Raw genomic sequence first — 25,599 nt, 5'->3', positions numbered from 1 at the left:
GGATGCTGGAACAGAAAAAGGCCTTAGAAAGAGGCTATGGTGTGATGGAAAGAGAGTTCCACGCAGAAGCAGAAACTTTGGGTTTAAATCTTGGCTCTTCCACTGATCTGTGTGAGTACAGAAAAGTCACTCTGACTTCTCTGGTTCTTAGCTTCTTCATCTTTAAAATAAAGGGATTTGCTTAGATGGCTCCTAAGGTCTCTTCTGAATCTGGGATCTAAGGTAGACCAAACTAGTCAAATGCCTTGAAAAATGAGATAGAATATAGTAACTTGTCTAAACTCTCAGGAAGCTAGGGATAGCCAGTTTAAAGCACTCTAAATGGAGAGTTGGGAAATGTGGGTTCAATTGGGGTTCTGGGCTGGGAGACAATTTGATTTTCAGATGCAGTTTTATTGTTGGGGAAAAAAGAATAATATTTTGTATTTCTTATATACTAGGGCTGATATGAGGAAAATGCTTTGCATGTTTGTTAAGTATGATAAAAATATGAGTATTCTTGTCATTAGTATCTTAAGTATAAGAGAAAACATGTACAGCTAACATTTTTCTAGCTCTTCAGATTCCTTAATGACTCTTAAAAGAAAAGGAAGGAATTGTGCAATGGAGCTTACATTTTAAACAAAATTCAAATGCCACCTATAAGATTTTATGCTAGGTCAGTGGACTCTCCTCTGCATTTCAATTTTCTCTCCTCAACTGTAGATGTAAGAAGACAGACTTCCCTAGATTAGTAGATTGCCTTGTAGACTATTTAAATTACATGAGTTAGAGCTACTGTTAGAGGTCTTGCATCAATCCTGCATTACACTACAAGGAACCTCAGTGACCATCTAGTTCCATATCTTCATTTTACAGATGAGGAAACTGAAGAAGGAAGGGGTTTGTCCCAGATTACATTGCAACTAAATATTAGAGCTGAGATTTGAACTCATATCCTCTGACTTCAATTTTAGTGCTCTTTCCACTAAATTTCTGGATACATTACATAATCCTAAAAAACCTATAAAAAGCAATACATGACAGCTGTTGTAAGTTGTAATGTTGGAGAAGCAGCTGTTTTTATTTATATTGAAGATATTAGTCATTCTCAGAATGATGCAAAACATGTTGCTAATAAGTCTTAATGCATCCTACGGAAAATACAGGTCACATTTATGAAATGTTGGCAAAATATTTGTTTATAACAATCATGCTAGTAAAATATTTTACTCTTAAAAGGATTATTAGTGCTTTAGGGTTGTTTATAGTTTGGAACTATTCCTTTATAATGATTGGTAGCACATTTTCCACAAAGATCTGATACCTCAAACTAAACTGAATGATGCTTTTTAGGAGAATGGAAATTCCAAAACAGAAAAGGTGGAAGGAGGGTGACACTTTAAAAGTTCTAGAACCTTTTATAATCAGCAGACATTGCTTACCAATGCCTAGCACTAAAGAAAGGGAAAACAAAATAGTAACAACAGTCCCCCACCCCTGCCCCACTCCTTATCCTGTTATTCAAGATCCATGACTAAATGCTTTCCAATGACCTTTCTGATCTTTTCTCCCACATGGGCTTTAGGATCACTGGAAGTCACCTTAGAAACATGTAGCCCAACCTCCTTGCTTTCTAAATTAGAAACAAGTCCAAGAAAGTTAAGTGACTAGCCCAAGTGAGAACAAGTAGTACAGAGCAAACTGAAGCCGGGTCTTGGACTCCAAATAAAGGATGCTATCCCCATTATACTATGTTACATTTAAACAAAACTAGATGATTCTTCAACACCAAACACATTCCAAGCTTTCTTATCTCTTATACCTTTGAACTATTACCTACATTTTCAATGTGGTCTCATCCATCCAACACATTGAAATTCTATCCATCCTTTAAGGTATAGCTCAGATGCTACTTTTCTAAAGCCTTCCTAAATCCCCAGACTAGAAGTTGTCATTCTCTCATTTAATTTTATAGTATTTAATTTTCCTCTTATGCAACAGCATTGTAGTTTTTATTATTTATGCACTACCAAATAAACTCCCCTGATATGCCATTATAGTGGGTGGTGATTCCATATTCACAAGTGCTGTACTAGTGAAGTATAAGCTTTTAGCAGATCCTACAGGATACCAGAAAGGTTCTAAGGATAAGTGTGGCAACAGAAATGTGTGTATGTCATTTATATAAGGCCCACTGTAGCTAAATTCTGAAACCTGTTATTGGAGGGCTGGTCACCAAGGGAATACATTTTTGCCTATAACAATTCATTAAGATTATCTACTATGGCATTCAATGAACAATACCTTTTGAAACAAGTATTTTTTATTTGAGGGTCTTCCAAAGTAACTTTCTTCATTTCACTAAAAAGTTCAGAGCCTCATTTTCCTCACCTGTAAAATTATCTATCTGTACTATTTATACATCTATTGTGAGGCTCAAATAAATCAATATGTGTACAGTACTTCGCAAAACTTTAAAGCATTATATGCTAGCTATTGCTGTTGTTCTTGGTATCATTATAATTACTATTCCTCATCTCCCAAAGACTCATTTCTAGGTCAGAAGTATTCAATATGTTTATTAAGCAAGAAAAGTCAATGTCGGGTACATCGTGATCATAGCCCTGCCTTGCAATATTCTTTCAAATGTCCATTTTAAAAAATTCCCTTTGGAAATCATATTGTCATCTGTAACTAGTAATGCAATCATGTTTATAAAACACACACACAAACACACACACACACAAAACCCCACTATTCCATTGCCTATTTTTCTCTCAATGCATTTGCCTCTGTAAGCAAATGCTCTAGATAAAGGAGAAAAAGAATTGTGTGCTTTCAAAGAACTGCTCTCTAATGGCATTTATAACTGTTTCTGAAAGAATGCAGAGAGCAGTTCATGGAGAGCTCCAGGTTAACTCCTGCCAGGTTTGTGAGGGACTTGGGGAACTTTGGTCTGGGAATCAGATGTATGACCTTGGGAAAGCAACTTAAACTTTGCAGGTTTTTACTCCACTCTAAGAGGAGGTGGTATGTGTTTTTAAAGATTATTTCAGTCCTCACATTCTGTGTTCTATGATTAATATTCTAAAGTCCTTTCTAGTGCTAACATGCTATGTTTCCAAGATTCATTCTAGCATTATCAATTTATTCTCTAAGATCCTTTCTAGGTCTAATATTCTATGACTGCATATACCCTATTCTAAACTATCACTGAATTTTATATAGTATTTACAATAATGCATTACAGAGTAATGATCTCCAAGCCTAGATATTACATTATCGTAAGAGGTTTTTTGTTTTTCTCTTTTGGTTTCTGGTAATATTAAAAACGTATTTCTCATTGCTTATGAAAGGACAAAACACTAGTCAAGTATGGCAGCATTATGGACAACAATTCTACCAAGGACAGCAGTGGGGGGTTAATGGGAATACTGTATCATTCTTTGCCACATGCCCAGTGAAGAAACTGAGAAGTTTCTGGAAATGTTAGTAAGTTGAAGAAAAGGTTGAAGACAACAAGCAGTGTCACAAAGTAGAGAAGATAAATATGCAGGGGAAATTGTTGAGACAGATGTTTAATTAGCTAAAGTCAGGTTGGATAAATTGGGGCAGGACTGCCTAAGCAGAGATGGTTTTCCTCCCTTTCTCTCCTTTAATGGTCTTCTTGTCCTCAAAGTTTTTTTTGTCTGTTTTGTTTTGTTTCTGAAACTAAAGTTAAATAGAGTAGCTAACATTTGCATAGTTCCTTGCCTCAAAGTGATTTGTGCTATATGCAGTGAATGTATTGCTACCCCATTCTTCAGGTGAGAAAACTGAAGCTCAGATAGACTAGAGGGTTACAGAACTTCTAAATGTTGCTGTGAGGACATAGAGCAGGATTGTAGAGATGTATGATGAGAAGGAAGAGAAGGAATATAGCACTTACTATGTGTCAGACACTGTGCCAAGTGCTTTTGAAGAAATTACCACATTTGATCTTCACAAGAACCTGCAAGGTAGATGCTATTATCACCATTTTACAGTTAAGGAAAGTGAGACTGAGTAAGGTTAATAGACTTGCTCAGGGTCACATGGCTAGCATGTGTCTGTGACAAGATTTGAAATTGTCTTCCTAAGTGTAGGCCCATCATTCTAAGTAACTTCTTTTTACTGATAAAGCAACTGAGTCACAAAGGGAGAAAGCTATTTACTTGTCTAAAGTCATGTGGCAACTTCTTTTTTAAAATTTTCTATGGTTACATGATTCATGTTTTCTCTTTCCCCTGCCCCCTCCCAAAATTGACAAGCAATTCCACTGAGTTATACATATGTGTGTATATTATCACTTGAACCCATTTCCATATTATTCATTTTTGTAAAAGAGCAATCCTTTAAAATCAAAACCCTAAATCATGTACCTATATAAACAAATGATAAATCACGTTTTCTTCTGGATTTCTACTCCTACCGTTCTTTCTCTAGATGTGGATAGCATTCTTTTCTCATAAGTCCCTCAGGATTGTCTTGGATCATTGCATTGCTTTTAGTAGCAAAGTCTATCACATTTGATTATCCCACAATGTTACAGTATCTGTGTATAATGTTCTGGTTCTGCTCACTTCACTCTTCATCAGTTCGTGGAGGTCTTTCCAGTTCTTATAGAAATCCATCAATTCATCATTCCTTATAGCACAATAGCATTCCACTACCATCATATACCACAATTTGTTCAGCCATTTCTCAATCAAGGAACATCCCCTCATTTTCCAATTTTTTGCTACCACAAAGGGTACAGCTATAAATATTTTTGTACAACCAGGTCTTTGTCCAGTTTTTTTTAAATCTCTTTGGGATATAAACCCAGTAGTGGTATCTCTGGATCAAAGGGCATACATTCTTTTGAAGCCCTTTGGGCATGATTCCAAATTGCCCTCTAGAATGGTCAGATCAATTTACACCTCCATCAGCAATGCATTAGTGTCCCATCTTTGGCAACTTATTTTGATAGAAAACAGGTTTCTTATATTTGATTTTAAGACCAAAATTAAAGTGTAGATATAAAGCCATTAGATGAAAGAAAATTAAGTCTGTTTCCTCAAAAATAAAAATGGCATAATTATTTCTGGTACTCCCTTTCCTCACTGAGCTGTTGCTAACTAAATTATAAAGTTCTGTAATAATGTGGGCTATGATTAAGATTCCAAATATATAAAGTATATGTGAAGGTGGTATATTTTTGTTAGCTCAAAACCAAAACAATCATGTATAAAAACACTGTTCCCAAGGACAAAAGGAAGAAAATCAGGCTGAAAACAGAACAAAAAAATGCCTGAGTAAAGGTAACAGATAATAAGGGCTATGTGAAGATGGGTCTCTTGTGACAACACACTATTTGTACTAAATGACTTGGTCCTTCTTTGAAAAAGTTCGTTGTTTTAAGAGTAAATAAGTGAGTCACTTTAGAATCTCTATTTAAAGCCCTCCTGTTAAAGGCTCCCCTTCTGACAGCTGCTGGACAGGATCTGACAGGTGCTCTGAGATGTCTTGTCCTGACCAGGCCAAATTGCTAACTTAGTTCTCCTCAAAGAAGATAGCATCATACCAAGTTCTTGTATGTCTGGAACCTGTTAAATTGGCTGTAGTTAATGATGATAACCAGTACCCAAAAGGTTTAATGTGATTTGGGAGACTGGAGTTCTAAACTTTGAGACTTCAGAATTTGTGGTATTAGACATTTCCTAAACTGCAACTATTATCACCTCAGTCTTAATTTAGTGGCCATGTTACTAATTAGTCAAGTGATTTAGTGGTAGGGTTTGAAGCTAGATCTTTTAAGACTTCCCAGCAGAGAACAAGTAGGTAGCTCAGAGGATAGAGCACCAGGCCTAGAGTTGGGAAAGTCTAGGTTCAAATCTGGTCTTAGATGCATCTAGCTATGTGACTGTGTGTAAATCACTTAATTCCATTTGCCTAGCCCTTGCCCCTCTGTCTTAAAGAGTTTTACCAGGACAGAAAGGATTAAAAAAGAGGTTTAAAAAAAAAAGACTTCTAGGGAGGGCTACTATTCACAAATCCATGCTACCTTTTCTGTAGTTTCTTGAGCAATATCAATTGTAGCATGGCTTTATAATGCTTAGCGCTAGAGGGTACCTTAGAGATTACTGAGTCTAAAGCTTTCCGAATTATTTTACATAGGGAAACTGAGTCCTAGAGATATTACATGATTTGCCCAAGTTAGTTGGTAAGAAACATAATATGAACCCAGGCTATGTGATTCCAAATCCTGTATCTTTCCACTATACTACCTAACCTCTCAAAGGAGGTGATAATTCTATTGTTCACTGCCAGGATTAGGTTATAGCTTGAGTTTTACATTCAAAATAGGTAGAAATTAAGAAGGACCCTAATGGGTAGCAGTGCATTCAAAGAGTGGTTTTGCTAATGAGAGAATCTTGAGACCATGTTATATAAGGAGTAGATGAAGAAACTGGAGAAAAATCTTGGAAAGATCAAGGCTTCTTTTTTCAAATAACCAAGAGACTTTTATGTGGCAAAGAGATTAGATTTGTTCTCAGATAGTAAAACAAAGACCACCAGCCTCAGGTTATAGGAAGTCAGATTGTGGCTGAATACACAGATTTTATCAAGTCTGTTTCAGGAGGGATTCCTACCCACATACTGTAGTAGATTAGTTGTTCTCTGAGATCTCTTTTGATTGTATGAGGGATTGACATAGATGACTTTAAGGGCCCCTTCGGCTCTGCTATTCCAATTCTCTGAGTGTATTCATCTTTCTTATTCATAGCTAATAGTATTTAGAGATGAAAGGGCTCTGAGTAGTCATGGAGTCCAATGCATTCATTGGACTCTGAGTAGTTACATAGTCCAATGCATTGAGTTTCCAAAGGAAGAAAATGAGCCTTAAGGATAGACAACTTGCCCAATCACAAAGATAATAATAGCAGACTCAGACTTTAGGCATTCAGGTCCTTTACCTCCAATTCAAAAAAACCTTTCTATTACACCATATTGCTCTTCATTCAATTATTCTAGCAGCAGGAGCTTTGCTTGTACCTGCCTTAGACACAATGAATAAGGGAATGTGAGGAAGCAGGAATTTAGGAATGACCAGCAACAGTGAGAAAGACTAAATGGTAGTCAAAGGTACTTTTGGCAAATGATAGATTTCATATATTCCTGAACATGGCAGTAACTGAAGCTCTTAACACCCTTTGAAAATAATTGGCTTTTGAAAACACTTCTACAAGATTTTGGCTTGAAATAAATTCTCTAAATTTCCTAGCTTTCTGGATAAAATAGTTGGCTGAGATGCCATCTTTAATGTGCTCTGTTTTATACTCCTGAAGATCCATCAGGGGATTCTGAACAGTCCGACAATGGGAGGCTTAGGTGAGATGAAATAACAAGACAAAGAGAGCAAGATCTCTCTTTGTGAAGCACAGAATTTAACTCTTTGTCTCCTGCAAGGTATCCTGTGATATACTCAATGATAAATTTTTTTTAAAGAATATATACAATTATCAGATTGTACTAAATAGGCTATATACTCCTAAATGGAATCTTGTTGAAAGGGGGGAAAAGGATACTTTGAAAAATACTAATTAAATTTACTCCATAATATTGGATATATATACTCCCAACTCCCAAAATGCATTGGTATGTACTGCAAAATAACTCAGGTTGTATGCAAATAATTTTTTTTTAAACCTTTAACTTCTGTGTATTGGTTCATAGGTGGAAGAGTGGTAAGGATGGGCAATGGGGGTCAAGTGACTTGCCCAGGGTCACACAGCTGGGAAGTGTCTGAGGCCAGTCTTGAACATAGGACCTCCTGTCTCTAGGCCTGACTCTCAATCCACTGAGCTACTCAGCTGCCCCCTGCAAATCATTTTTTTAAAGGAAAATCACAACCTACTTTTGACCTATATTATTTATTGCATAGCAATAACAATATTAATAATAATACTTTGTATTTATGTAGAGCTTTAAGGTTAGCAGAGAGCTTTAAGTATATTACCTCATTTAATCTTCTGACAATTTTGTTAGAAAGCACTATGGGTTGTTGTTTAGACATTTCAGACTCTTCATGATCCCATTTGGGGTTTTCTTAGCAAAAATAATGGAGTGATTTGCCATTTCCTTCTCCAGCTCACTTTGCAGATGAGGAAACTGTGGCAAACAGGATTAAGTGACTTGCCCATTATCACATAGCTAGTGTCTGAAGATTTTAACTCAGAAGGATGAGTTTTCCTGATTCTAAACCCAGTGTTTCATCCACTATGCCACCTACCCACGCATTCCCAAGAGTATTATTATCCCATTTCAAAGATTAGGAACCTGAAGCTGAAAGAGATTAAGTGATTTGCTGGAATCATCCAGCTAAGTGTCTGAGGTAGGATTTAAATCTAGCTCTTCTTGACCTTAGGTCCAATGCTTTATCAAAATATACTATTTCATCTGTATTATAGATAGATATTATGTATGCACATTAACATATTAAAATATTGATATATATTAATAATTCTAATTTATATGGCATTTCAGTTTTTTATCAAGTGCTTTCTTAAAATTTCTCTGTGATAAGTATGGTAAAGCCTATTATCCCCACTTTGCAAATAAAGAAATAAACTCTCAGAGGGAATGACAGTTAAGCAACAGAGTATAATTTGACTATAAGGCTCTTAAATTCAAGTCCAATATTTTTTCTAGAATACTATGTGGCCTTTGTCTTTCTTTCCATTTAATCAGATGATAAGTAATAACTCTGAGAGTGCAGCTCTCATTATCCCCAGTTCACAGATGAAGAAAATGATATTTAAGAAGAGAAGTGACTATATAAGTATAAAGCACCAAACAATCCTTACTCACAAGAAGCTTCCATTTGAGTTGCTAAGAAAACCACAAGTACCTCTATCAATATATACAACCTAAGTATAAAATGAATAAATACAAACATATACAAATATGTTTAATGCAAGGTAGTTGGAAAGAGGGCATTAGCTGTTGGGGGAGATCAGTAAAGACTTTACTCAGAAGATGGTGCTTGAATTATATCTTAAAGAGAAGGATTCTAAGTAAAGGAGGTTAAGGGATGCAGGGGGTGGGGAAAGCATTTCAGGTTTGAAGGAACACTAGTCTAAAAGACAGAGATGGAGTGCTATGTGCAAGGAACAAGTATAGGAAGAGGAGTAATGTCCAATGAGGCCTGAAAGAAAAGTTGAGGACAAATTGTGCAGGGCTTTAAGAGTGGTTTATATTTAATCCCTGGAATTGATTAAGGAGAAGGCTGACATGGTCAGATATGCCCTTAAGGAAAATTACTTTTCTCAGTTGTGTGGAGGATAAACTAGAGTCATCAGATGCTACAATTAGTATGCTCTCGCAATAACTTCTATGAGACATGAAAAGGGCTTCATGTTAGCTGTGTGAGAGGGCAAAAGAGACTGGATGCAAGAAAGGATATAGGGAAAAAATGCCAACATTTAGCAACTAACTATATATGTGGGATGATGGTTAGGAAGAGTAAGGTGTTAGGGATAATGCTGAGGTTACAAACTTTGGAGCCTCAAATAATAGTGTCTTGGACAGAAATATGGAAGTTTGGAAGAGGAAAGATATTGGAGAGAAAGATAATGAGTTCAATTTTCAACATGTTGAGTTTCAGATGTTTTTGAGACATCCAGTTTGAAATATCCAACAGGGAACTGGTGATGAAGGGCTGAAACTCAGTGGGAGAGACTGGGTCTAAGTGTATAGATTTGTAAACCATCTACACAGAGATGACAGTTAAAACTCATGGGAACTGAATAAAGAGAGTGTGGATAGGCAGAAAAAGAAAATAGGACCTAGGTCAGAATTCCATTTGTTAGAAGATATGATATCAATGATGAACCAATTAAAGGAGTGTGAGAAGTGCTCACAAGTAGTGAAAACCAAGAGACAGTAATGTCATGAAAGCCTTGAAAAGAGAAAGTATATTATGGGAGGAGAGAGTGGTTATCAATGTGAAATGTAGACAATATAGATCAATAATAACTAAGATAACTAAGATTCAAACATGTGTACGGTTCTTTTTTGCCAAACATACTTAATTTGCTAAAGTATAACTTATTTCTCTTTAGTTCAACAGATTGTGAGCTGAGAATTCTTCTTTATTTAAGTATCAACATTATTACTAATTTCTTTGGGCAAACTCATTTATTCTTTTTTTAGAAATGTCTTTCAGCAAGGAAAGTCTAAGAAGTCCAGTCCTGCTTTTTTTTTGTTCAACTGGGTTTATTCTTTAGAATAGCTAGATTAACTGAGATCTTTTGTAACTTTAAGATTTTGTGACTTATTACAGTCTGTTAAAGTGGAAAGTTCATTGGGCTTAGAGTCAGAAAATTTGAGTTTGAATCTCAGGTACAACTCTTTTTTTTTTTTTTGTTTTAAATTTTAAACCCTTAACTTCTGTGTATTGACTTATAGGTGGAAGAGTGGTAAGGGTAGGTAATGGGGGCCAAGTGACTTGCCCAGGGTCACACAGCTGGGAAGTGTCTGAGGCCGGATTTGAACCTAGGACCTCCCATCTCTAGGCCTGGCTCTCAATCCACTGAGCTACCCAGCTGCCCCCTCAGGTACAACTCTTAGTAGGTGACTGAGCTTAGTAAAATCATCTAATTTCTCTGACTCTCAACTTCCTTATCTACACAATGAGGATCACAAATCTTACATTACCCACCTCAAAGTCTTCATTTAGAGAAAGTGTCTTGTAAATTATCACCATCACCATAACTATTATGAAGGCACAGGAAAATAATAGTTCCTATTATTATGTTGTTTAACATTTTAGTAAAGCTAAAATCACAACCCTTATGAGGGAAAAATTATTATACTGATTTCACAGATGAGGAAACAAATTAGAAGAAGCAAAGTGACTTGCCTATGGTCATTAACAAATGGCAGAGAAGGAATGCAAACCCAGGAATTCTGACTTGGTCTAGTGTTCTTTCCACTATACCATGTCATCTCCTGGATTTAAATTTTCAAATACCATACTGTCTTGAAAGAAACATCTTAATATCAATGGACATTTCATTTACATATATGGTTTGTATATCTGTTACTCCCAAGCAATTGCCAGATGACTGATTATTCATTGTAAGTCTTCAGAGTATATTTAGGTCAAAAATAATTATCAACTGAAATGAATGGACAATTGGTGCAAAAAAGATAATTCATTAGTATAAGCATACACTCATTGTGTATGTACATAAGGAAACAAATACAAAGACACACATACATCTATGCATACACATGTATGTATGAGTAGACACACATATAAGCACATGCATATAATCACCAAGATTAAAATATCCAAAATAAAACAAAACAAAAAATAAACAATGATTCTTTATGCTATATATCCAAATTGTCAGAGTAATAAAGAACCACACAGTTTAAGTTCTATGAAGAATACTAACTCCTGTCAGAGAGATGATGGATTCAAGATGGAGAAAAAGACATGCATTTTTGGACACAGGCAATGTGGAAATTTGTTTTGATAGGCAATGCATATATATATTACAAGGGCTTTTTTCTCAATTGGGAGGGAAGAGTGGGAAGAAGAGAAAATTATGATTGTTAATTTTAAAAGAATTTTTTTCTTTAAAAGTTTTGGTTCAGACATTAGAAGTGAGTTGCCAAAGTCATACAGCTTAGTAAGGGATTTAAAAACATAGTTGGGATTCAAAGGCAAGTCTTACAATTTGAATTTCAGTGTTGTTTCCAGTAAACTAAAACATGTTGCTTCTTATATAATGCATTTTGAGTTCTTTGTAACTCTACATGTAGTTGTTAATTTTATCTGCATAGTCTACCCTGAAATACAGAGAGTCCTTAATTTGAAAGTTCTTTGAAAGAAAACATACAAAAACACACTCTGAAAAATAATATATTTTATATGCTACACTTGGGTTTTATATTAGATTTTAAAGGAAAGTGTGGCCTACATTTGGACAAAGATGGTATACTCAAATATCAAAAGGTGTTTGTGTATTCCTGTTTTGATATAACATTCATAACTAACATCCTATAGTGTCTTGAGGTTCATAATATGCTTTCCTTATAACATTCCTATAAGGTCAGTAGAAAAAATTAGATGAAAAAACTCAAGTTCAATAGGAAGCATTTTTTCAAGGTTTCAAAATGAATTTCAAGGGAAAGATTTAAATGAAAGTTTTCTGATTCCAGACCTAAGAACTCATCTTACTATATTGCCTCTTAATTCTGTGTAAGTCACTAAACTATGACCCAGAAATACTAATATTAGACATATAACTTAAAGAGATCAAATGAAGAGAATAAAAGACTCATACATACAAAAAATATTTATAGTAGCTTTCTGCTGTAGTAAAGAACTGGAAACAAAGAAGAATATCTATCAATTGAGGAACAGCTGAACAAATTAGAGCATATGAAGATCAGCTAAATAGCATTTATTAAGTACCTCCTACATACCAGGCACAGTACTAACCGACAGGGATAGAGAGAAAAGCAACAATAGTCCCGGTTCTCAAAGAGCTCAGTCTAATGGGGAAGACAACATGCAAATGATTATGTACAGATGAGATATACACAGAATAAACTGGGGAAAGTTTCAAAGGGAAGGTGCTAAGATGAACAAGTATTGAGAAAAGCTTCTTGTAGGTGGGATTTTAGTTGAGACTTGTAAGAAGGAGGGAAACCAGGAGAAAGAGATATGGAAGGAGGGTATTCAAAGCATTGGGGATAGTCAGTGAAAATACCTGGGAGTTGAGAAATGGAGGGTAGTGTGTGAGGAAGAGCAAGGATGCCAATATCATTGGATCTGAGAGAACATGAAGAGGAATAAGGTATAAGAAGATTTAAAAAGGGGTCAGGTTGAGTAGCTTTAAAAGTCAAATAGAAGATTTTATGTTTTATCTTGGAGGTAACAGTGAGCCAATTGTAAATGATTGAGCATGTGAGTGTGAATGAATTCACAATGAGTGTGTATGTGTGTGAAAGAGACAGACAGACAGAGACAAAGAGAGAGAGAGAGAGAGAGAGAGAGAGAGAGAGAGAGAGAGAGAGAGAGAGAGAGAGAGAAGGTTGGAGTCACATTTTAGGAATTCTGATAGCCGATTGGAATATTAACTTAAGGAGGAAAGGCTTATGGCTGGGAGACTGATCAGCAGGCTACTGCAATAGTCCAGTTATGAGAGGATGAGGGCCTGTTCAAGGATGGTGGCAGAGTCAGAGAAGAAAATGGAGTGAGGTTAGGAGGACAGGACTGGAAAAGCAGATGTGAGAATCATGTGCATAGAAATGATAAATGAATCAATGGGACAAGGTATGATAACCAATTAAGAGGTACAGAGTGAGAAGAGAACCTAGAACTGAGCCTTGTGGGATTCTTCCAGTTAAGAAGTATTATTGCCCCATAAGAAATGATAAAACAGATAGTTTTAGAGAAAACATGGAAGATTTGTTTGAACTGATGAAGAGTGAAAAGAATACACAATCAAGTGATATAGTAGCAATAGTGTAAAGAAAAATAACTTTGAAAGTTTAAAGAACTTTGATGAATGTAATTGCCAACCACAACTCCATTGGGCTGATGATGAAGTCTATTAAATAATTCCTGACTCCAGACATCTGTTGGAATCATGGTAAAGAATGAGACATCTATTTTTAGATTATGCAAATATTTTCTTTTGCTTGATGATACTTATAAATAGCATGTTTTTCTTTGTGCTAAAGAGGGGGGAGACTTAGGAAGAGAGGGGAGTTAGTGACAGTGTTACAAAAAAAGAAAGAGGATAATACATTTAAAAAAAGACCTTATCTTCCAACTTGGAATTAATAATGTGTACTGGGTTCCAAGGTAGAAGATCAGTAAGGGCTAGGGCAATGGAGGTTAAGTGACTTGCCCAGGATCACACAGGTAGGTAGTAACTGGGGTTGGACATGAACCCAGGACCTCTGATCTCTAGGCCTGGCTTTCAATCTCATTAAGACATCTAGCTTCCTCCTTAAAGCATTTTTTAAAAGTGAACAGAAGAGAGAAGGAAGTTCAGAAGAAGACAGACAAACAGGAGACCTCTGAAAGCAACATGCTGAATTTATAAGATACTTAAAAAAAAAACAAGCTATGAAAGATTTCATAATCCTAGTTTTCCATTCTCTTTTTACATGGAAATATAAATACATGTATACATATATTTTAGATATTAAATTATACAAAAATATATGCATATATAAAAACCTGAACTCTATTTAGCTGAAATAAAATCTTCCGTTTGTTACCAGATCTCTTGTCATTCCTAATACATGACATGGCAGGTCATGGCACTTTTTAAAAAAAAGCTTAGGTCATTGATTACCACAGATGACTTTAATAGGAAAATCTGATAAACTAGATAACAGGTTATTATATTTTATTGGTCAGATAGAGAGATCTAGCAGAGGCCTTCACTTGGACAAAGAACAAGTTTCCTTGATGGTTAAAAAATCAGTCAGGCTCAATTCTGAGATAAGTTTATACAATTCTTCTTCTCTTGAATCTTAGGAATTCTGCAAATGCAAGGTGATTTAAAAATATCAAATAGGGCAGGAACAAACTGAAAATTCAAAGAACCTAAAAACAATTTTTTTTTCACCTTGCAGTAGAAAGAATATGGACTTATAATTTCAGAAAATCTGAGCTTGAGGCCTGACCCTCATTTAGTAGCTAAGTGACTTCAGGCAAGCTCCCTTCTCTTCTCTGGGCATCAGTTTCCTCATCTAGAGCTACAATCTTTGTACTATCAAATCACTGAGCACAGAGTTCCATAAACTTTAAATAACTAAAGCTCTTATCAACAAAGTCCTTCTAATTCTAAAATCCTATGATACCATAATTATCATTAGCAGAGAATATAAAGGATAATAGTAGCAAAGGATCATAGTAGCATAGAGTGGAATAAGCCATACTATAAAAAACGTTAGAGTACAGAATGTGACCTGATAAAAGAATAAAAATCAGATTTTTAGATTGGTTAGAAAATTTTCAGTTCTGGGCTTTATATTTTAGTAAAGACAGCAATAAGATAAAAGCACCCAGAAGAAAGGGAGCAGAATAGAGAGAGGCTTCGAGACCTTCTGATATAACAAAAGAGATTTGGAGTCACAGGACCTGTATTGCCCCAGTTATACTATTTGCTACCTGAATGTTGGGTATCCTCGCTTAATGTCTTTGGACTTCAGTTTCAAATGAGAGAGGTGGACAAGATGGTCTCTCAGTTACTTTTCTACTCCATATTTATAATTAATTCCACACAAAGATCAGATGAAGGAAATTTGGAGAAAACTGATGGAGAGATGAGAGTTGCCTTCCAAATATCTGAAGGGCTGCCATACAGAAGAGCAATTAAACTTATTCTACTTGACCAAAAGGCAAAACTAGAAGTAAAAGCAGGAAATTGTTAAAAAAGCAAATTTTAGGTCAACTTAGAGGAAAATTTCCCAATAATTATAATAATTTTCTTTAAAAAACACCTAAGTATGGGCAAGAAAAAAATGCTGTAAGGTAGGAAATGAAGAAAACTTTCAGTTCAACTTATGACTGCTGTGATTAACACTGGACAAAGTAGGAACCTCACCTGAATTTGGCCCAAATTGTTTATTTCCAAAGGGTTTCTTCCCTTCCTTATACAGCCTATAGAATCATAAAAATCTTAAGAGTTGGATGGAATCCCTGGGCCACTTGGTTGAATTTCCTGCCTGATGCACAAATTTATTCTACAACATCCCTACAGATAGTTATAAAGTCTCTGCTTGAACATCTATACATGAGAAAGAACTCAATGTCCACAAAGAAGTCCGTTCTATTCTCAGGACTATAATCCTGGGTTTTTCTTTCTTAGTTGAGTTGAAATTTTTCTCCACATGGCTTCTAACTACTGCACTAAGTTTTATCCTTAAAATAAAAAGGTTAAATTTAAATCCTTTTACCCTCCATGACAGTGCTAATTCTTCAGGATATAGTTCTTGTCCTCCCATTCAAAGTAAACTGAGGCCCAGAAAAGTGAACAACATACTTGCTTAAGGTGACTCAGGGCACCAAGGATAATAACTGAATTCAATCCTACCTCTCTTGACTCCAAATATAGTGCTATCTCAATTTCAGCACACAGTTAACATCTACTGTTGCCAATAACCTCCAGATGTGGTTTGACCAGTGCAGATGAAAGTAGGATTATCATCTCCTTTGTCCCAGACTGCAAACTGATGCCAAAGCAATATGTTATTGAGGTCTTAATGCTAGAAGGAGCCTTTTAGATCTTTATTTTACAGATGAAGAAACTGAGGCTGACATGCAGAAGTGCAAATATTTTACTTACATCATTTGAGTAAAGCTTACAGAAGGAAAATCCCCTTTCTAAATGACTGAGTGATTCAGTTCTGTGGTGTCTATACATCGCAGATCCACTGAACTCTGGGATAAGGATGATGAGCCTGTGAACAAATCCAGATCTCCTGATTGGCATCTTGGCAAATACTGAAATCAAGCTCACATGCCAGGCAATTCCTTTTCTTTCCGAAATGATGGAGGAGTGTACAGTAGGAGGGTTTGTCTATTCATGTGAATATACCAGCTGATCTCTTTCAAAAGTAGGCTTATTTCTCTTGAAGGCAACTTAGGGAGTTGTTTTTTTTTTCTTGTTTTATTATTCTCTCTCTAAGATATGCACATGGTTCAATGTTCAAAATTGCTGGGAAATAAAAAACCTTGACTTTAAAGAAATATCTCAATCTTTAAAATATTATCAAATTTTCACAAGCATAATTCTACCCTATTTAATTTGATTCATAACAGAGTTATTAAATGCCTACTATGCGCAAGATTCCATTTTTGAGATTGATGGTATAAAGATGAAAAATGACATAGACTCTACCATGAAGAGACTTGGGATAGGGATTTGAAGGTGAGGTGCAACATATACGCAAAATAGATATCCTATAAGGGAGGATGTGATAGCAATAAAGGACAGGTCTAGACAGAGTTCTAAGAAAATAAGAATGGAGAAATTATTAAGGACTTGTGGATGAGCTGACATTTGACCTGGGGTCTTGAAGGAAATGAAGGATAACAGGCAATACGTGGTACATAGCAATATCTTGAAGGACATGGAAGATGGTAGGATGAAATCAGGGAACAGTTTGCAGTTAATTTCAATGGTATATGGAGTGAATGGCTAAAGTGTTGGAAAGGTATGATGGAATTGGAATGTGAATGGCCTTGAATCTCAGACATTTTATCCAAGAAACAATGAATGGGGGGGCCAATGAAGGTTTTTTTTTTTTTTAAACCCTTACCTTCTGCCTTGGAGCCAATACTACGTATTGGCTCCAAGGCAGAAGAGTGGTAAGGGTAGGCAATGGGGGGTCAAGTGACTTGCCCAGGGTCACACAGCTGGGAAGTGTCTGAGGCCAGATTTGAACCTAGGACCTCCCATCTCTAGACCTGGCTTCTCAATCCACTGAGCCATCCAGCTGTCCCCCCTATCCCCCCCAATGAAGGTTTTGAAGCAGGGTAAGCAGTAAAACCAGATTTGTTCATTACAACAATAGTTTTGACAATGATGTGAAGAATGTTCACTAAAGGGAGCAGCTGGGTAGCTCAGCAGATTGAGAGTCAGGCCTAGAGATGGGAGGTCCTAAGTTCAAATCTGGCCTCAGACACTTCCCAACTGTATGACCTTGGGCAAATCACTTAACCCCCATTGCCTAGCCCTTAACACTCTTCTGTAGTATTAGTTCCAAGACAGAAGGGTTCAAGAAAAAAAAAGAATGTTCATTGAAGTCCTTTTATGAATTATTATTGTACTGAGGAGAACGAAGGATCATAAAGGTTTTGAAAATATGAGTTCCAGCCCTTGTTATCAAGCAGGAAAGATCCCAGGGATGGTTCTGGAAATGGATAATATGTTTGTCACCCATGTAGCTAAATGTGGAAAGACTCAATGCCAGAAGGGTGGCAATCAGAAAAATGATTTTTCCCCCCAGGAAGAACAGCTCATGAAGAACTATCCCCTAAATTGTAGAGGGGTTATGATCTATACTGATTAAGGAAGTATATACCCTGATGAATAAAATATCAAAGGACGAATTAGGGAACGAGAAGGGCACATGAAGTGGTGGGATCAGTTAGGAGTCTGTTATAATAGTTCATTTAAATAGGTAATAAAGGACTGATACTGGTGGCAATTAAAATGGAGAGAAACATTAGAAATAACATGGAGGGATCTGACAACTGATTGGATTAGGGTTGAAGGAGAAGGAATTGTCTAACATTAATTCACAGATAAACAAGGTTACACAACATGCATCCCATGTTAATTAGCTATTTGGATTAAGAAAATATGTACTAATATGTAATATTATAAAGGGATACTTTAGGTATTTCTAGCATCTAGCACAGTACCTTTGATATATAGTAGGGACTTAAATATTTGTTAGATTAGATTAGCAGTTACAATTGAAATTTAGGAAAGTTTTAAAAAGATCATATAATTTACAGCACTGCTAGTTGGGTGGTAAAGACAGAGTCAGATGTATGGCCGTGCTAATTCCAGCTCTAACACTTAAAAACTCTATGGTGTTTGGGAAACAATGACTTCAGGGCCTAGAGATATTTTTTAAAAATACTGTCATAAAAGTATAAGATATTATCACCAGCCCTTCCATACCAACTTTGAAACAGCATTCCTTATTTTGATGCTAATTGACTGTGATAGTATCCAAGCTGTTTCTCCTGTTAGAGCCTCTTTCCTCATCTATAAAATTAGTATGATATGTGCCCTCTACATACCACATAGAGACAGCTAAGTGGTGCAGTGGATGTAAAGTGCTGGGCCTAAAAACTTCTTCCTAAATTCACATCTGGACTCAAATATTTACTAGCTACATGACCCTGGGCAAGTCACTTAATCTTGTTTGCCTAAGTACTGGAGAAGGAAATGGCAAAACATTCCAGTATTTTTGCCCCCAAATTCTGAATACATCCACAGAGTTGGACATGACTGAAATGATTGAACAACATCCACTTTTCAGGATTATTTTCGAAGGACACGCCTTTGTGAAGCACAAAGTGTTAAAGAAGTAAAAAATAACAATGTTGGCTATCATATGTAGTAAGAGCTGATCATACAAAGTTCTGTTTTGAAATTAAAATATGTGCCAAATTTTTCAGTCTCTTGACACACACAGATCACTTTTAGTGGCATTAATAATAGCATGTACTGTGCTTTAGTACTTCTACTACTACTATCACCAATAACAATAGTAACAACAATGATAATGATAATGATGATATAAAAGCACTGTATTTGTGTCTGAATTCTAACTACTCTACTTTCCAGCTGTGGAGTAGTCATTTCAAGTTTATGCATATCAATTTCTTCAACTATAAAATGGGGATAATAATATATACTCCCTACCTCATAGGAATTAAGTGAATGTGAGGATAAAATGAAATTTCATAAAAATATATTATATTACACAAATAATGCATTAATTATGTAAATGGAATTGCTATATATTATAGACAATGTATTATAGACAAAGTTTACTCTCTCTCTCTCTCTATATATATATATGTATATATATGATTAATAATAACTCTACTTTTATGTTCATTTCAAAGCCACTACTTTCAAGCAACTTATAACAGCCTCACAATGGTATTTATAGGTTTTTATCTTGAGGAATAGAATCACTATTATCTCCAATAAGAGGTAAACAGTAGGTCAATTAAACAGAAGTTACACAAAAACTTACTTATAAGAAGATGTATAGAACAAGACTGGACTATGTCTTTAAGGGAATTAAGAGTCTGTTAAATGCCTTTGGATAGCTATTTAAGTTGCCTGAAAGCAGAAGGTTTGAAATCAACATAAAGAGTACTATCTGATAGGCTGAATGATTCCATTTTACCCTTGAATGTGTGTGGCCCACCCTCTTCAATTACTCCCCACCAAAAGGAGACAGTATTGACCCCCAGGAAATGGATAAAAGTCACCCCAAAAAGTGAACAAAAGAGGTGTTTGGAAAGCGGACCACCATTCATCGCCGCTAACGACGTGTTCATTATGAGTGATGATGGATAAAGACTTCTCATGCTGGGATGAAATCAAGATTTATATGCATTGTTTCCTCTCCCAACTTGTGGGAAGATCATCATCATTTAATTCTATCTCTGCGGCCAGTGATGGGCATCCAGAGAGCTGGTTATCAAACGGCGCAGTCAGCTGGCAAAAGCCGAAACGTGCAGTTGGCACATCTGGACCGAGCTGCCACAGCCGAGGGTGAACAATGACTTCTGGCATGCAGCCAAATTGCTTGCAGACGCTAGCAGGTCTCATCTACAACCGCCCCTACCAGCATCTTTCTCTCTCCCTCTCTTTTATGAGAATCAGAATTTCACTGCTTCATTCAATTGCTCTCTTCTGCCATTTTTTACAGCTCTTATCGTTCCCCTCGAATATAGCCTTGAGACAGCTCATCCGTGTCCTTCACTGTGTTATCTCTTCTAACTTTTATTAAAACTTCAGCTTTCATCTGAAGATAGCTAATTAAATCTGGAACAAATTATATGCCCCCTTTAAAAATAGCACTAAACTATTTTCTCCAACCAGAGAACTGCTTATTTTCTCTTCCTTGAGATGAAACTAAGGGTGTGGAAGGAATCCTTGTACATTTCTAAAGGCAAGAAATTTGACACTTCATATATAGGTAGATGGATATTAAAGTTGCCTACAGCATGACAAATATTAGATTTGCTCACAATAATTATTTCTTGATACTGACAAGATTCCTACGTTTTGTACCTAGGGAACATACCACTGAAGTGACTAAAGTACTCATTCTCTGTCTTAACTTTACTCTCTTCTGAACCTCAGTTTCTATAAAATGGGGATGCCACTGGCTTAATATGGTAAAAAATATGTACTTATATATTAATTTAAGATTTTAAAAGTGTTTTACACATATTATCTCATGTCCAAACACAGAATTAGGTAATAGTGATGTTATAATATTTGCTTTCAATGAATATAGCCAATTTTTACATTATTAATATGAAAGGCAACCTTGTAAAATGGAAAAAAGAGCATACTACAATTACGAAAAATACATGAAGTCTTAGTGTCACAACTAAGTAATGAGGTGAGCTTGGCAAAAGTTGCTGCCTTTTCTGAGCCTTTGCCTTCTCATCTAGAAAATAGGTCTTTCTCATCTGATACCAATTTAGTTCAGCAAGTATTTATTAAATATCTACTTACAAAAAGTATTTGAGATACAAAAATTAATAACAACAATTAGAATTTATGGTACTATTAACTATGATTCATGTGGTCATGATGAGTTGGACACAACCGTATGAACAACCCAAAACTAGAATTTATATAGTATTTTGAGGCTTTTAAAGTATTTTACATATTTTAACTCCTCTGATCCTCACAACTCACACATAAAACCCTTTAAAGTTTAGTTTCCATCATATGAAATCTTATGAGGTAGGCACTTCGTATATCATTATCCTCTTTTATTCAGATGAGGAAACTGAAATGTGGGTTGTCTTTGAACTCTGTCCTAATTCTAAGTCCAGTGCTCTATCATGATTCTAGCCTCAAGTTGTTCACAAGCTTAAAGACATGGACATATATAAATGAGAGAAAAGGGAGAGTGAGATAGATGCAAAGGCAAAGTCCAGGCAAAACTGTGAGAAATCAGAGGAGGAAAATCACTTCTTATGGGGGTGAAGTGTAAAGACTCCTCATCCTTATAGCATTTTACATTTGTAGCATCAAAGCTGAGCCTGGAAGGAAGGGAGCTACTATGCTAGAGCCTGGTGGCTTGATCAAAGGCATGGAAATAGGAAAGGGAAAGTTGTGAAGATAACTAAGGGCTATTTTTTTAAATGGAGAGAAAAGTAATTTGCCATTGTTATTACCCCAGATATACCAAGACATACAAAGATGTTAAAATTTTTAGAGGTTTCTATACACTTCCTTTCCATCAAAGTATTTCTGTGATAACATGATAACCCTGAGGGCTTGATGGCCAAGGCAGCAAAGCCCCAGCCTTGATAGGCCCTGACAAACTAGAAGGGTTCTATGAATGGGTCTGAGAATGAATGGTGTGTTTGCCATCCAGGGATGAGTGGGCTAACTTGAGGGGATGGTAATGATGTCTGAGCCATAATAAAGGCCACTCTTAAAAACCACCAGAAATTGTAAAAGAGTCATCATCTGTATCAGTAGAGGGCAAATCCACAGTGGTAAAGGTCCAGATCCTTGCAGAAGTATTTTCTCACAGAAATTCATGTCAAAACAGAGTAGCAGATACTCCTCCACTTCTTCACTATAGATATCCTCTATGCTAATATATGCCAATGAGGGAAGGGAAGGAGGAAAGAAGTATTTAAAGGCCACCTGCTATATGCCATGTACTTTGCTCAGTACTCTATGAGGCCTCACGGCAGCAACAAGGGATTTTATGTCATCCTGCAATCTCCTCATCATATGATTGATAAAGATTTCCTTTACAGTTTCTTGGAGGGGCAGCCTGCAAGTGGAGAAAATGTCTGTGGAGGTAAAGAGACCAGGGCTAGAATCTGAGCTATTTAGTAGGCCCATAGCCTTGGGAGCAGGTCACACAACTCTATAAAGTAGGTACTTTGAAAATTATTATTTCCATTTTACAGATGAGGAAACTAAGACTTCAGTTGTCTCTGAATCCTATCCTGATTCAAAGTGCAGTATTTTCTCCCATGGCATGATAATACTCAAATATCTGTAGTGCAATGGTAACCAGTGAAATAGTACACAAGCATGATTTTCTTCACTCCAGGTTCCATTGCTCAGAGGGCAGGAATTAGTGTTCCAATAGAAGTGTCCTATTTCCAATTTCACAGCTCTTTCTATTAAATCACTTCTCCTCTCCAAATATTAGTTTCCTCAGCTGTAAAATGAGGATAATTATGCTTGAGCCAACCTACTTTTCAAAGTTTTAAGTTGAGTACTTTGCAAACTTTAAAGCTTTTATAGCAAGATACCATAATTGCTATTATTTTAATATTTCTCTGATCAACATAACTTCAAAATAATATAAGTAATGTATTATAGTAAGAGCAAATGCCACTGCAACATTGGGAAACTCCACTGTACCATCATTTGGTTAACTATCCAGGATGTGGATGAAATGGTCTTTGTTAGGGAACAAAGTACTTATTGTCAGCAATAATTTTTGGCCTCATGCTCTGCTTTTGCATGACAGGATTTCAGAGTCAGAAAAAACTTAGTTAAAACAAGTAGTTATCTACTTGTCTAGAGTCAATCTTTTTTGTGTCGAGGAACCTTTGGCAATCTGTGGAGCCTGTGAACTCTTTCTCAGAATGTTTATAAATGCATAAAATTGAATATACAGGATTGCAAAGGAAGCCAACAATAATGAAATATTATTGAAATGCTAAGAAAGCAAGTTCACAGATTCAGTCCAACCCTGTTATTATACAGATGAGAAAACTAAGGGTCATTAAGGAGAAATGACTTTTCCAAAATCACACCTGGAATAAATGGCATAGCTAGTATTTAAACATATGTACTTTAGAATATGATATGCATGTGTGATTCAGGGATTTATCTTAAAGGTAACTGAAAATGAGGAATATTCTGTCTACACCCCCCAAAAAAGATCTTTAAAAATTCAGGTTAAAACTTTAGTCTTCAGAGAAAATATTTACTGTCCCACCTGAACCTCTTTGAGAGCCTTTCCTCCGTTTCAATGCCTTCTGTAAGATGTCTTTCATGGTGACCTTTGTACTGTCCACCTGAATAAGGGAGAATCCATGAGCAGCATTTCTGTAAGAGAAAGACAGATATTTAATAATCATCACCATTCATCCTGAGAAATTTTACTACCTTCTTCAATGGGGTTTAAGAGAATTTTAAGAAAAAGCTCACACTTAAAGGTCCAATAAACTAGAAACTGATCAAGTCAACTACTAAGAAAGAAATGGCATTATTGTACTTGTGACCAACCACTGGAGCAGGGTCAAGAAACAGGACTTTAATGTCATTCGTTTCAAATTAAGCCTCACTGATGTGCTGGTTGCTGGTGGACACAAGCTCCTGAAGCTGGTTCACAGGAGAGATTTTGCAGCTGGAGGCTGACAGCAGATGAGTTCTGTTTGTGTCAGTAGATGTCACTGCAGACAGTTACTGCCATCACATTAAGGATCATGGGGCCCCAGAGAAAAGAGGTCGAGCAATGTAGGGGAAAAAAATTATTCTCTGAAGCAATTTAGACACCCAGTGGAGGGAAGATTCTTTTAATGGGGTAGTCAATATATTTTAAAAGATATTGGCAATGCTCACAGGCTCCAAAGTAAAAAGATTCTTTGACTTATTCTTCTTTTGCAACACTCACAACTAAGATGTTACAAAGTCACATCAATTTCACCTTTGAAATGCCTCCTCTTTATTCCCCCCCTACCATCACTGAGTACATATCCTTATTATTACCTGCCTGGTGAATGGGAAGAGCAATAACTCAGAGGACATGAAGTTCAAGTCTTAGTTCTGTTACTCAGGAGGTGAATTAGGGCAAGGCAATCTCTGAGTTTCAGGGTCCTTAGTAGTAAAATGAAGGGGGTTGGCCTATAGGATTTCCAAGGCCCTTTCATCATCTCTCATTCTATGATCTTTGAAGCAGTTTAGTACGGCAGGAAGAACAAGAGTTTTGAAGCCAGAGGACCAGCGTTTAAATCCCAGGCCTGCAATTTACATATAAGCCATGAGGCTTTGGGAAGGTCATTTTATTTTTCTGGGCCTATTTGTAAAATGAGATTTTTGGACATCTGAGGTTGCTTCTAGCTAGAAATACTAGGACCCTCCCATGATTAAAACAGCCTCATCATGCGTCTTTCCTATCCTTTCTCTCATTCCTCCAATTCTTCTTTTTTTTCACATGCTGCCAGACTAATTCTCCCTACATACAGAGCTATTCACAAGACTCCACTGCTCAAAGATCATTAACAACTCCTTTCTGTTCACTTAGTAGTTGGATGACCACAGGGGAAATCACAAATTCCGTGGGCCTCAGGGTCCTGAGCAATTGAATGAGGTTAATAGTAGTTGCATTAACGTATATGGCTATGATTTGTTGTGAGGAAATCAAAGTCTTAAAGGACATTTAGTTACTGTATGGTTGTTATTTAATAAAGTATATAAATACTTGATCATGGCCATCAAGAGCCTTAGTACCTTGGCTCTACAGTGCTTGTCTTAGTCTTACATCAAATTACTCCCCTCCATATAATTCTATTCAATTTAAATTTAAATTTTTCTCACAGCTGGTGGGACAATGGATAGAGTTCTGGGCCTACGCACAGGAAGCTCCAAGTTCAAATCCATCCCCAGGCATTTACTAGCTGTGTGATCCCAGGCAAGTCATTTAATTTTTGTTTGCCTCAGTTTTCTCATATATAAAACAGAGGTCATAATAGTATCTACCTTCCAGGATTGTTGGGAGGACCCATTGAGATAATATTTGTAAAGTTCTTAGCATACC

General features: G+C 36.2%; 1 protein-coding gene across 1 annotated transcript in view; it reads right to left on the bottom strand.

Annotated features, from left to right (window-relative positions):
• MAPKAP1 (MAPK associated protein 1) overlaps nt 1-25,599 on the bottom strand; it is a 360,172-nt gene that overhangs the window by 112,367 nt on the left and 222,206 nt on the right. The window contains exon 7 of the mRNA XM_044664232.1: nt 23,779-23,888. Within this exon, the coding sequence (XP_044520167.1) occupies nt 23,779-23,888 (110 nt within the window). The remainder of the gene's footprint in view (nt 1-23,778; nt 23,889-25,599) is intronic.

This window comes from Gracilinanus agilis, chromosome 2 (assembly GCF_016433145.1).
Source record: "Gracilinanus agilis isolate LMUSP501 chromosome 2, AgileGrace, whole genome shotgun sequence".
Taxonomy (NCBI): domain Eukaryota; kingdom Metazoa; phylum Chordata; class Mammalia; order Didelphimorphia; family Didelphidae; genus Gracilinanus; species Gracilinanus agilis.
This window is presented reverse-complemented; position numbering and strand designations above follow the sequence as displayed.